General features: G+C 45.0%; 1 protein-coding gene across 1 annotated transcript in view; it reads right to left on the bottom strand.

Moving 5' to 3' along the window:
- The window catches only part of STAB1 (stabilin 1), a 53478-nt gene that overhangs the window by 24823 nt on the left and 16749 nt on the right, over positions 1-11906 (bottom strand). Inside the window, exons 15-29 of the mRNA XM_009995841.1 lie at positions 11656-11718; positions 10599-10712; positions 10162-10215; positions 9266-9346; positions 8836-8994; positions 7898-7960; positions 6482-6583; positions 5433-5519; positions 4967-5078; positions 4268-4451; positions 3962-4055; positions 2892-3050; positions 1994-2089; positions 1508-1603; positions 867-939 (exon numbers count right to left, since the gene is read on the bottom strand). Of these exons, the coding sequence (XP_009994143.1) occupies positions 867-939; positions 1508-1603; positions 1994-2089; positions 2892-3050; positions 3962-4055; positions 4268-4451; positions 4967-5078; positions 5433-5519; positions 6482-6583; positions 7898-7960; positions 8836-8994; positions 9266-9346; positions 10162-10215; positions 10599-10712; positions 11656-11718 (1537 nt within the window). The remainder of the gene's footprint in view (positions 1-866; positions 940-1507; positions 1604-1993; positions 2090-2891; positions 3051-3961; positions 4056-4267; positions 4452-4966; positions 5079-5432; positions 5520-6481; positions 6584-7897; positions 7961-8835; positions 8995-9265; positions 9347-10161; positions 10216-10598; positions 10713-11655; positions 11719-11906) is intronic.

Here is an 11906-nt window from a genome sequence, read left to right as displayed (position 1 = left end):
CCTGCTGGGATGCTGAAGAGAGATTTCTGTTGTCCAAAGCAAAAAAATGAACAAATAAGACATGCCAGTGCCACATCTTTATAACAAAATACAACCAACAGCATCAATATCCCAATCCCACAGTCATGAGAGGGATGTGTAGAGGTGAGTGTACACTCCAGAGCACAGCAGGCTCTGCTGCACATGCCAGGTAAGTGCTGTTGCCAACCAATTGAGTGCCACAGATGGTTTAGCCAAAACAGCTGACACCTGTTTAACAAGGGAAAACCTGCTGCTCTAAGTCCTACATTCATACTTCAATTAATCTTCAAACCTACACTATATCCATACCTCCTTTCTGGGCCCTCAACATCAGTTTTGGGGGAGGGACCAAGATTATTCCTGGCAAAAGCAATGTAAGCAGCAGGATTAGTAAGCCAAAGCTCAGCTAGATGCTGTATATCATAGCATGCTTCCATCTGCAGACTGTCTTTGTTATTGTCACACTAGAGACAGGGAAGCAGCTACAAGAAAAGGAACACACACACAGTCTAACTTCTCAAAGTATGCTCTTCTGAATAATAGCTATTATAATGGCACCCCGTTTTTTTCCCTTCTGTGCTACTTTAGGATGGCCAGGAGTCACAGATGATACAACCATGAGAATTAAGTGTAACAGCCCCAGCTTCCTCTGGTGCTAGAAACAAGGCCATCAAAACACACTTACCACCCTCACTCTATCACAAACTCCAGAGCTTTTCTACATGCCTGCTCTGCCACGATTTCTCCTTTGCTGTTGTTTTGTTTTTCTCTAACTAAAAAAATATATGGAGCTGCTGTTTCTCTAGTAGCAGCTTTCACAGAGATGTCCCTCCCAGCAAACTCACCCATGCAGGCCTTGGCTGTTCTTACCTTGACCCAGTCGTAGAAGCCTGCAAAATGGTAATTCCCAGCCAGCTCCTTCCAAATAGAAACAACAGAAGGGTTATCCCTGCTGAGCACTGGTGCTGCAGGCTGTGGGACTCAGGGTGGGGGAAAAGGAGGCCTTTATAATATCAGATCTGGCAATAAAGACTCAGACATTCTTCTCCCACCTTACCACCATTACAGGCACGGCATCATGAGAAGGTATGGGAACTTCTAAAACCACACTCCAACCATTACAAAAAATCTCTTTCAAACTCATCTGCAGTTGCTCATGTTTACGAGGGACAGAGACTGAATCCACAATGCCCTTTGACATTTCTGATGACAGAAAATGGGCCTAGCAGCTCTGACCTGAAAAAGTTTCCAGACTTACTACACAGGACAGACAGGGATAAAGCAACTTAGACACTATTGCCAATAGTTTCACAAACACATTGGCCTTGGCACCAGTTTGGTCCTGTGGCCTTGGACAGACACATAGGCTGTGCTGTCAGGCTGGTGCTGAGAGAAGGAGTCAACTCAGGTAAAGGAAAAGGAAAGTAAGAGCAGAGCCATTTCTCTCCAAACTCTGAAAGACTTCAGGTATTTATTTTTTACTCACTTTTAGAATGTCCCCATAACATGTCATGCCATCCCCCATGTAGCCTGGAGGACAAGTGCAGGATCTCTCTCCTCCTCCAAGGGGTAAACATGTAGCCTGCAAATACCAGGGAAGAAGAAATAAGAGAGCAAACACAGGTTATGCAGTGTTACTCCTATCTAGGAACTGAATTCTGGTCTCCCATGAACTGGGCTAGAGATGCACACAGAAGCTCCTTCCTCCTGCTGTTTTTATGGTGGCACTGAATTTACACCTCATGCAACAAAGCCTAGATGATGGCTCTGGCTGTGTGATCTCACGAAAATCAGAAGATCCACCTGGATTAATCAGAGACCAAATCTTGTAACATTTCAGTGGCATGCCAATAAGATGATGTGAAGTAAATCCTTGCAATTCTCTCACTGCTGCAGCTGGAAAAACATCTGTCAGGGAGCAGAGTAACCTCCACTGCCATGCCAGCCTTGGGACAGCACTTCAGCTACTCACCAAATCATGGCAGCCACCGTTGTCCATGAGGCAGGGGTTGATTGCATCACAGTTGTGGCCATCACCAGCATAACCCCTCTTGCAGACACACTTGCTCTGCAAGAAAGAGACATTTCAATTTTATAGACCTATCAGAGCATCCTCATTTGCTACCCAAAAAAGGCTTGAGGCTGCAAAACCTATGCTTAACTTATTTTTCCAAGTTTTCTTCCTGGTCCCTCAAGACCTGAAAATGTGGAGATATTTCCTTGGCAGGGCACAACCCTCTATCACAGCACACACACTGCCTGATTACTCAGGTGCATTGATCTCTTGCACTGCTTGGCTGTGAGTCACTTGAAATTGACAGCTTTCATCTTTATTTCTAGCTTTTCAGGGAATGACACAGACTTAGTGAATAGCACAAAGAGAAGAGGTATTCATTTCAAAGCTTTCTGCTTTCAAGACAGCCAGGAGAGCACTTGCACATCTCACCTCACTAAAACTGGCTAAAGATTTGGGACCTCTTTTCAGCACATTGTCCAACACTCCTTTGGCTCAGTGGGGAGAAGCACTTTGAGAAGCAGCATCCAGAGAAGCCACTTCTGCCTGCCTTCCTCCTATCTCAAGATGTTCAACTACCAACCCAGCTCCCTCCATGGACTCTCTGAATGACTGCGCATGCTTTTCTGTATATTTTAACACTGCCCAGAGACAATGCTGTGATTTGGGAACAAGGGGGACACAACAACTGATGCAAGCACACTGGGAGGTTTTAGCTGCAGCCAGTCTTTCTGGCAGCTGACAAGCAGGCTTTGCTCCTGACCAGCCTGGTTCCTACCTCTGGTGATCCCAGGCCATCTCAGAGCAGCTGATGAAGTGTTAAGTCTACCACCAAACTGCTTAGCATGGATTATACCTGGCCAGGGCCAACATAAAGGCAGTTGGCATTGATGTGGCAGTTCCCTCTGCTCTCCAGCATGCAGTTGTCCACAGCCACGCAGGCCTTCCCATCCCCTGTCCAGCCCATGTTGCACTGGCAAGTGGCAGTGCCAGGGCCTGTACTGGTGCACAGGGCCTGCAGGAGAAGGGAGAGAAAAATAATTACACTTGGCAGAAAAGAAGAGTGGGAGTGTGTTGCAGATACAACATCAAATCTCCTTCATCAGACTGCGGACAGTTTCTGAATGACCGGTTCCAGCACTGGGGGTGGGGGGTGGAAGCACCTTTCCCAGAAAAGGGGTAAACAACCTCATCATAAAGTGATTCTGGAAATGTTTAGTGTTTTCAGAGAGGCAGACACTTGTGTCTAGGGTAGCTCAGAACTCCCAGAGCATTGCCTACCATCCTACAAAGCTCTTCCATTACAGAAGAAATATTCCATGAGGAAGAGGAGCACAATCTCCTGCATGGACATGCAGGATGGAATCAATGTGGAGGGCAGATCTCTCTCAGGAAAGACTCACTTTGTACCCAGTGCCATTCTATTGCCTTTTATATGGCCCAAAGCATTCCTCTCCCTGAGGGGCCTAAACTATGATGAGGTCTAACTATTTGCCAGTCATTTCCATCATAAAGCACCACAGCTCTTTTCTAAGGATAACAGTGTAGTGTTGAAAGGATAACAATGCAGCATTGATGGTTTCTAGAAATAAGATTTGGAGATCACTGTGAAGCTACTGCCTGAACACAGCAATAGAGAAACACACATTCAAAGAGCTTGAGAGGAAAGTCAATAGAAACCAAAAAAGCATCTGTACAGCTAGTATCTGTAGCTGCCAAAGTATCTGGTGCAAACCAGTCAACTCATAAGGCACCAACCCAAATGACTGACATCCTTATGACAACTGTGTCAAGGTACCTGTTACTCCACCCCATCCTACAGGTAGAAAACATTAGCACACACAATATGAAATAGCCCCAGGTTTCCTGAACTCCTGCTCTGATTGATAGGAACTGCTTCTCCATCGACAGCCTGACCCCACTTACATTCTGTGAACAGCCTCCTCGTTCTGGCTGACTGCACAGGTCGATGGGCTGGCAGGAAAACCCGTCACCTTCGTACCCATCCATGCAGATGCACCTTAAAAGTATAAGCACAGAAGGGACACAGATAGAGCAGCCCATTCTGAAAGCCAGCAGAGAGAAAAAAGGCAGCTTTAGCCTCTCAAGCAAGCAGGTTGGCTGGGTTACTCAAAGAATCCTGTGCACCACGTTCACAGACATGTATAAACAGACACTGTGTGGCTGCAGTGACAATGTGCCCACCTAAATGTGTACAGCAGAGAGACTGACCTTGCTGTGTCATTGAGGCTGCAGACAGCGTTCTGGTGGCAGTACTGGGACAGCCCACTTGGGCCACAGTTCCTGGATGTCTTGTCACAGAATTTCCCAGTATAGCCTTCCTTGCAGGACCAGGACTGACACACACCCCCACTGCCAGGCCTGTTGTCACAGACACCATGGACACAGCCGCAATCTGTCAAGTACAGGGAGTAAGATGAGTAACTACAAAAAGTCCATAATTGAACACAGTGATGGCATTGAAAATTCCCAACTTTCCTTCACGACCTCTTGTGATACCAAATGATCATCCATTTATTCTTGACAAAGGGAAGTCTGCTGAGAGATATCCATGACAACTCAAAACTTGGCCAGGGAACAGATTCTGGGTCTATGTTTTTTAAAGGCTGTAAGGACAGGCTCAAATTTGGGCTATCAAGCTCAAGGTCCCTGTGAATTGTTTTTTCTTTCCTAGCTGGAGGGATCTAAATCAAAGTCCCACACCTAAATTTGTCTGATGTTTCCAAGACCCCCATAACCACTGCCACATCAGCCACTTTTTCTCCACTGTTGTTTGAAGGGAAACCCATGATGACATTTCCATCACTTCTTCCACAATGTTCTTACCAGAAGGGAATCCAGGATGCAGGAACCTGCACTATATCTTTGCCCTCTGTTTTTTCCCCTAGTCTCTCTACCAGAATTACCAACCTTCATCACAGTTCTCGCCGTGTTTGTTTGGGTTTGAGCAGATGTGACAGGCTATTCCTTTGAAACCTTCAAAGCACTGGCAGCTGCCATTCCCTTGTATGCCATCCCTGCACTGGAAGGAACACAAAAAGAAAATCAAAGTAATTGAAACTCAAGGAATCAAGGCAAAGCAAAGGTGTTGATATATATCAAAGGCACTTTGATACTTGCATTAAAAATAGGACTTTGAAGAGTGGTGGTAGTAATACAAAATCCCACATAGCCAGAGCTGTCCCCAGCATGACATTATTCACATTGGAGCTCAAGATAGAAAATCCACTGAACATGTGCCATTTCCTCTGGATCTTCTGCTGCCACTGCTGTGGTCTTAGCCCTGGAGCACAACCTCTGACTTGTCTACAACTGTTCTCTTCAACCAGGCTGTTTCCACTGCTCAATGCAACACAGCAGGATCTTTCCTACTTACATTTCCCCGGCCATAGCATGGACTGGAAAATCCCCCTGGGCATGGCATGCAGTCTGGACCAAAGAATCCTTTGCAGCATCCAGGTTTCTGAAACAAAAGCCAAACTGTTAAGGTATGACATGACTTAACAAGAATTGCCTGAATTCACCCTGCCCTCAGAATTCTGAAATCCTGGCCCTCCTGTCTGCCATGGAGGGCTCATTTGGCATCTGTATTTCTAGGAGCTCCTGCACTTAAATGATTTTTCAGCAATACCTCTTCTTTCTGCTCACAGCCTGCTTTTCTCAGAATAAATCACTGTTTTCTGACTTCAACAAATAGGGTCCCTGTCTTCTATGAGCTTTTAGTTCTTTAATAGTGCTGGCCCATCAATCCTACTTTATTTTTACTGAGGACTGCGTTTCTTTGGAGGGATGTAGCAGTCCTGGTTCACAGGCCTTGTCACAACTGACCAAGGGAAAAACAATCACAAGACAAACAATCAGCAGTATTTCATGAGACACCCACAAATCATTCCATATAATTGGCACTGTGAGAGCTCAGGAGCTGCAGATGAACATGAGGCCCACAAACTTGCTAAGAGTGACTTTCCCAAACCATCCAACAATGTTTCACAAACAGGATGCAATCACTTCACAGCTCACAGCACTTTCCCTGTGCTCAGCTTCCTCTGGAAGAAATGCTAAAAGCAGGGCACTCTCAGAGAAACTGTGACACAGCTAACACCACACCACTTCTCTCATGGCTTCCTCCAGCTTGGCTGGTCACAACTGGCAGGGCTTATGCTGTTTATTGTACTCAGGTGTAGCTGTGCTGCTTTCTAATGTCTGCAGCAGGTTGGTACCCTGTGTTTTCCCTGTTTGCCAAAGAAAAGGCAGGTAGTCAGTTCACGTAATGGTCCTGGGGACAGTCCTTTGCATGGAACAGCTTTCCTTTTGTTCCTACCCAGCCCTTCTCAGCTCAAGGAGTCAGACCTCCTCTTCATGAACAAGTAAGAGCAAAGCTGAGCTCCTTTCAGAAGCCATGTGGTCCTCTTCTGTCACACTCACCGTGACGGTTTGATTGCAGTACCTGGCACACCCCTTCTTCAGGACATTCAGGCCTTGTGGATCATGGATGTAGACACATTCTTTTAGGAAGAAGGTTGGTTCCTGTACAAACAAAACAAGACATCAGCACTGAAACCTTCCTCTCTGCTCTTTGTGCTGTGGAGAGCAACTAAGCCTATCTGAGGAAGTTCACAGAGGAGCCAAGGTGAACGAGATACGTTGCGGCACGTCTATCAAGAAAGAAGGCACATGGCAGCTTCCTCTTGCTCCCAGCAGCCCCCAAGCCCGAGCCAAGGTGTTGCCCTTTTGTTCTGATAATATTGTCTATGATAAGAGAGGGACTGAGACCTGGGGGAGAGGGGAGACAAGCAGACAAGGGAGAGAAAAGGATGTGAGGGAGAAATATGGGGTAAGAAAGAGGGGAGGGAAGAGAAAGGAGAGGGGGGGGGAAAGGCAGGAGGGAGGGAGAATGGGGCAGAGAGGGAGTAAGAGAGAGAATGAGAGAGTGAGTGAGAGAGGGAAGGAAGGAAAAAGAGGGAGGGAAGTGAGAGATAGGGAAGGAGGTGAGACAGAAAATGAGAGAAAGGGAAAAGGGCTGCAAATAATTTTGGCACAATGCTCAATGACCTGTCACAGAATTAGACATGAGCATAATTGGGCCCCAGGTGACTCTGGTTTCACCTGCCTCAATCAGAGAGGAAAACTAATGACTAGGGATTTTGCAGAGCTCCACTTCAGATGTTCAAGCTGAGACCACATCAGCAAGTTCTCCTGAAAGTCAGATCACAAAAAACATCTTGGGCCTGGCCTTCAGATGAGGATTTCCTGGAACTTGCTGTTCTGCTAAAGTCAGCATGGGATAACTCAAACACCAGCACCCAGCCTCCTTCTCCTTACTCCACCTTCCGTTAGTTCTGCTCATCTCTGAATCAAGAGGGAGCACAGGCCAAGAACAAATTGTTTCTTACCCTCTACAGTGTAGAAAGCTTGTGATTCTCTGGGCATGCTATGGGCAGTGGTAGTACTGGATGGTACTAGTGGGAATAGACTTGGTTCTAGCAGTCTGCAGGAGCTGACAGACTCAGCAAGTGAGCAGGAAAGCTCTGCCTGAGGCAGAACAGAAGTGCTAAAAGCTGCAAGTCCACCATTTTATTTAGCCCAGACTGTCTTACAGCTCCCTCCATTGATACAGCGAAGTCTTCAGAAAAAGAAACAGAACAGAGCAGTTGGTGGGTGTGGAGGTGGTAGTCTGGGGTCACAGAGCACGGATATGTGGGGAGTAGGTATCCTCTAATAAGCCTCTCTGCTGTTTTCCTGCTCTCTATTTGAAAGCATCTTGGGTTAGAAACTGTCTATCAGTGTGTGCTTATGCCATCACGCAAAGAAGAGATTACCAAAATAACCACAAATATTTACCATTTCTCTGCTGCCAGGTGGGCAAACACTGCTGTTGAGGGCCTCACAATCCACACAAGAACCCTGTTAGAAAAACAAGAGGGAAAAAACTTAATCTTCTCAAAGGAACCCAATTTCCATGGCCAAGAATACTATAAAGCTACTGCTGCCAGTATAAAATCCCAAACATCACAACACGTATCCTTCCTAGGAGGGAGCTTCCACACTTGAAATGGGGTAAGTTTATCACTTAAATAAAAGTACTCCTTTGTCTCAAGGAGATGCTTGCATCTGGCTCCAGGATGGGGTCTATCTCCACCTTGTGAGTCTATCAGCCACTCTCATGCAGCTATGCTGGAAAACACTTTGAGAATCCATGTAGCAGGCCTCTTCAAATCAGCAAGTTGTGTGGACCTTCTGGCCACTTGGGATTAATTGCCTCTCTCCAAATCAGGCATCTCTTGCCTATTCAGTATCCTACTAATGATGAAACTGGGGAGCAGGCACCTTAAATAAGATATACAAAACTGCTCAGGTGAGAATATGGCACATTTGTAGCTCCTGCTACTGAGTGATGCCTTCCTGTCCAGCCTACAGGACACCACTGCTGACAGCAATGGGAACAAAGCACTGTCAGCTGTATTAGCACCTGTGTGAAAACAATTGTGCAAGGCCTTATGAAAAGGCAAATGTACTTCTGAATCAAAGGTAGGATGTGTGCAAGGAAAGAACAACCACCTACAGTGAACACTTGCTGATTGCCAGGGAACACATGCCAAGTGCCAGTAGAAGAAACATGGACAGTGCTGATACTGCATAAATTCACATCAGGGGATGTGATCCCCTTTGAGGGGAGAAAAAGTTTCCCAGATGCAAATTACACAGCCTGCTCTTGTCCCTCCAGCCAAGTGTGGGGTCTGTAGCAACCGCTCATGTGAGAATGGGAGAAGGTGACTTACTGTCACAATTTCATGTTGCTCTTCATTGCATCTGTGAGGCAAGATGGGAATTATTGAAGGAGGGATGAAGATGCCGTCCAAGGTATGAATGATGCCATTTGATGCCACAATGTCTCGCATCTTTAAGGGGACCCCTGATTCATCCATCAGAATCCTTCCCTGATGCAGAAACACAAATAATTTAGCTGCATTTTAGACCATTAGACTGTATCAACACAATGAAGGAAACAGATGGGACACAACATCAAGTGCAACCACACAAACGGCCAAGCCTCTAGTGGAGTCACAGGTTAGCAAACTAATTCAATGACCTCATTAAATCTATTTTTTTTAAAGCAGAAGAGGAAGCAGAGATGAGCTGAAACCACATTGTTCAGAACCACATCCCAGCATGAAGGGTTTGCCCCAAAGGGTTTTGATTCATACTTACATCTGCACTGATGTTGATGGTCAGTATCTGGTTAGCCATGGTAACAATGTGTGGCATCATTATCAGTTTCTCTACAGTAAGCTGAAAGAAAAACACAAGGGACAGTACCATGAAAGAGCAGGGTCATTTCAGTACAGCTTACAGAATCCTTCCATGATTTCTGTCATCTAAAAGCCTTCTAAAGGAAACCTGACATTAACATTTACATTTCAAATAATACCTTAAACACAAACAAATGAGGGGGATATTCAAGGCTTTGTGTGGATTGTTTGCAATATCAAGCACACAGCAGTGCTGGGGGCAGCTGCTTTGGTTTTCATTCCTTGTGCAAGCAATGGTCCAGCACAGCTGAAATCAAGTCTCACTTACAGGGTCTCCAAATAATACAGCTGCAAGTAGGGTCAGATGAATAAGGTGATTTTCCAGAACATATTCAATAAGCAATGAAAGCTCAGCCAGAAGCATAAGAGAGAACATGTTTTCACTTAATAAATAAACTTATTCCTAAAAGCAGAAACTTTTGTGTTGCTGTTATTAGTCTTTTAGGTAAACTGTAGCCTGGAGAGTTCATAATTCAGGTACATTCCAAATTAATAATTTAACATACTAAAGTGATAAACAAGAGAGCATTTGACTGTAGCAAGCTTGGCTGGACAATGTCTTTATTGTAAAGGCCACCACGATGGAAGAGCACAAGCTGCTCCTTTTGGCCATCACTTTCACAGTAAATATTTTGCCTCATCAGATCCCAAATCACATCCCTGCTCCTCCAGGGGAAGTCCAAGAAGTAGCAGCTGGATTCATCTACACTCCAACCTCTATGCCAAACAACCCAGCTGACAACAATGCTGGCCCGATGCACCCCAGTTATCTGGAAGTGGGGCTGCCTGTCTTACCGCTGCTGAAGTGTAGATATGATGTTTCACAAGTTCCTGAAGCTTATTTATGCCCTAAGGAAGGAAAAGAACATAACAATTAGATAACCCTTCAATGTTCAGGAGTAACAGGAGGCAACTACATTTTCTTTTAACCAACAACTGACAATGCCAATGTACAAGAGTAGAGTTCACTTGGCAAACAAATTCCTTCATTTCCCCCTACCCAAAGCCAGGGTGAGGAAAGAACACCAGACTTGAGATTTTAAACAATGGGGCTAACCACATTTCCCACTGCAGGTTCCATCAGCATTCACTTCTCTCCCACAGCCTCACAGAAAAAGAGACATGGTTTAGCCATCTCCAGGAAGAAAAATTTTGAGCAGTGATCAGACACATTTCACAAGCCATTACAGCACAGCCAGCTCAGGATGTCTTTATGCACTATGAGCTCTCACCTCTGTGAAAAGATAAATGAGCCTTCCATCTCTCAAATTATCCACACCTTCATTGCTGGGTACAAACACAGTAAAGGGGCCTGGTCCATCCAGTATTGCAGGCAAGCCACAGTTCTGCAAAAACAGTACAAGATTTCATTGCTGAAATCAAAATATTTCAACTCTAGAACAAGTTTGATAGAGGGGGGTCTATCAGATAGGGAGGAGAAACTCTCAGCAACTGACTGGAGGCAAAGCTATTGAAAAGCAAACGTATGTAAGAGGCAACCAGACACCCAGGATAGGTATGTAGTATAACAGAGGCAAAATGCCACAAAAGCAAAGCTTGGAGAATGACGTCACTGGTGTGAATGCAGCTAATGTGAATAAGGGAGCACTGGGCTAATGCTCCCTGTGTGCTTTAAACATGAGTACACATACAGAGCCAAAACTGGGCCTTTTTACCTGAAGAAAAAAATAATCAATTCTATAATCATACTTGCAATTGGTGAATTTTGTAAACAACTAACAGGCACAGAGCTGTAAACAGGCAGCAGAAGATTGCTGTGAGCAATGTCAGAACAGATCCAGATGACTCTGATGGAGATAAAAGGAAAATCAGTCTAATCCTACTTAAAATATTAACTAAACGAATCCTGGGCATCAGCCTCAAGAGTTTACATCCCAAGGACTGATTTTATTTAAAGTTCTACATCCCAAAAACAGGTAGCTACAATCTAGCTTGGCATGGTCAGTTATGAAACCTTCATTCTTTGTCCTGACAGGGGTCAAGAACTAAACATGCTTTGGAGAATAAACTCTTCAGGGTAGAGGTGAAAGGAAGGTGATGAAGCAGATGGGAAAGAGGCTTGTGTGCTTGCTGCTTGTGTCAAATCCCGTAGAGACGTGAAAACTCCAGTCCTTTCTATTACATTTGCTTATGTAAAATACACAAAGAAATCATACTGAAAAAAAGCATCCAGAAAGAAAGCCAAACTGAGAAGTATTAAAATGGTATCCAAAAACCCCACAAAACCAGCAGCAATGCCACACCTTCCTGCAGCAGACACATGCTTACCTCCAATATTGTTTCAAATCTACTGAAGATCTCCATTGAAGCAAGGATCTCACCAATGGTTTTCTGCAAAAAGATACAGAGGAAAAAAATGGCTGGGGCTGAAGCATGATCTGAGCACATACTGGAATGTCCTTGGCCAGTTTATGTTTGTGGTTTGCATGTAAAGATCTACAGAAGACCACCATTCTCAAAGTCTTCCAACCCTCTGTTTTGGCCAGTTGGCCTAGCAAGGACTGAGTCTGAAGTGGTTT

Source organism: Chaetura pelagica, unplaced genomic scaffold (assembly GCF_000747805.2).
Source record: "Chaetura pelagica isolate M959 unplaced genomic scaffold, ChaPel_1.0 scaffold114, whole genome shotgun sequence".
Lineage (NCBI taxonomy): Eukaryota > Metazoa > Chordata > Aves > Apodiformes > Apodidae > Chaetura > Chaetura pelagica.
This window is presented reverse-complemented; position numbering and strand designations above follow the sequence as displayed.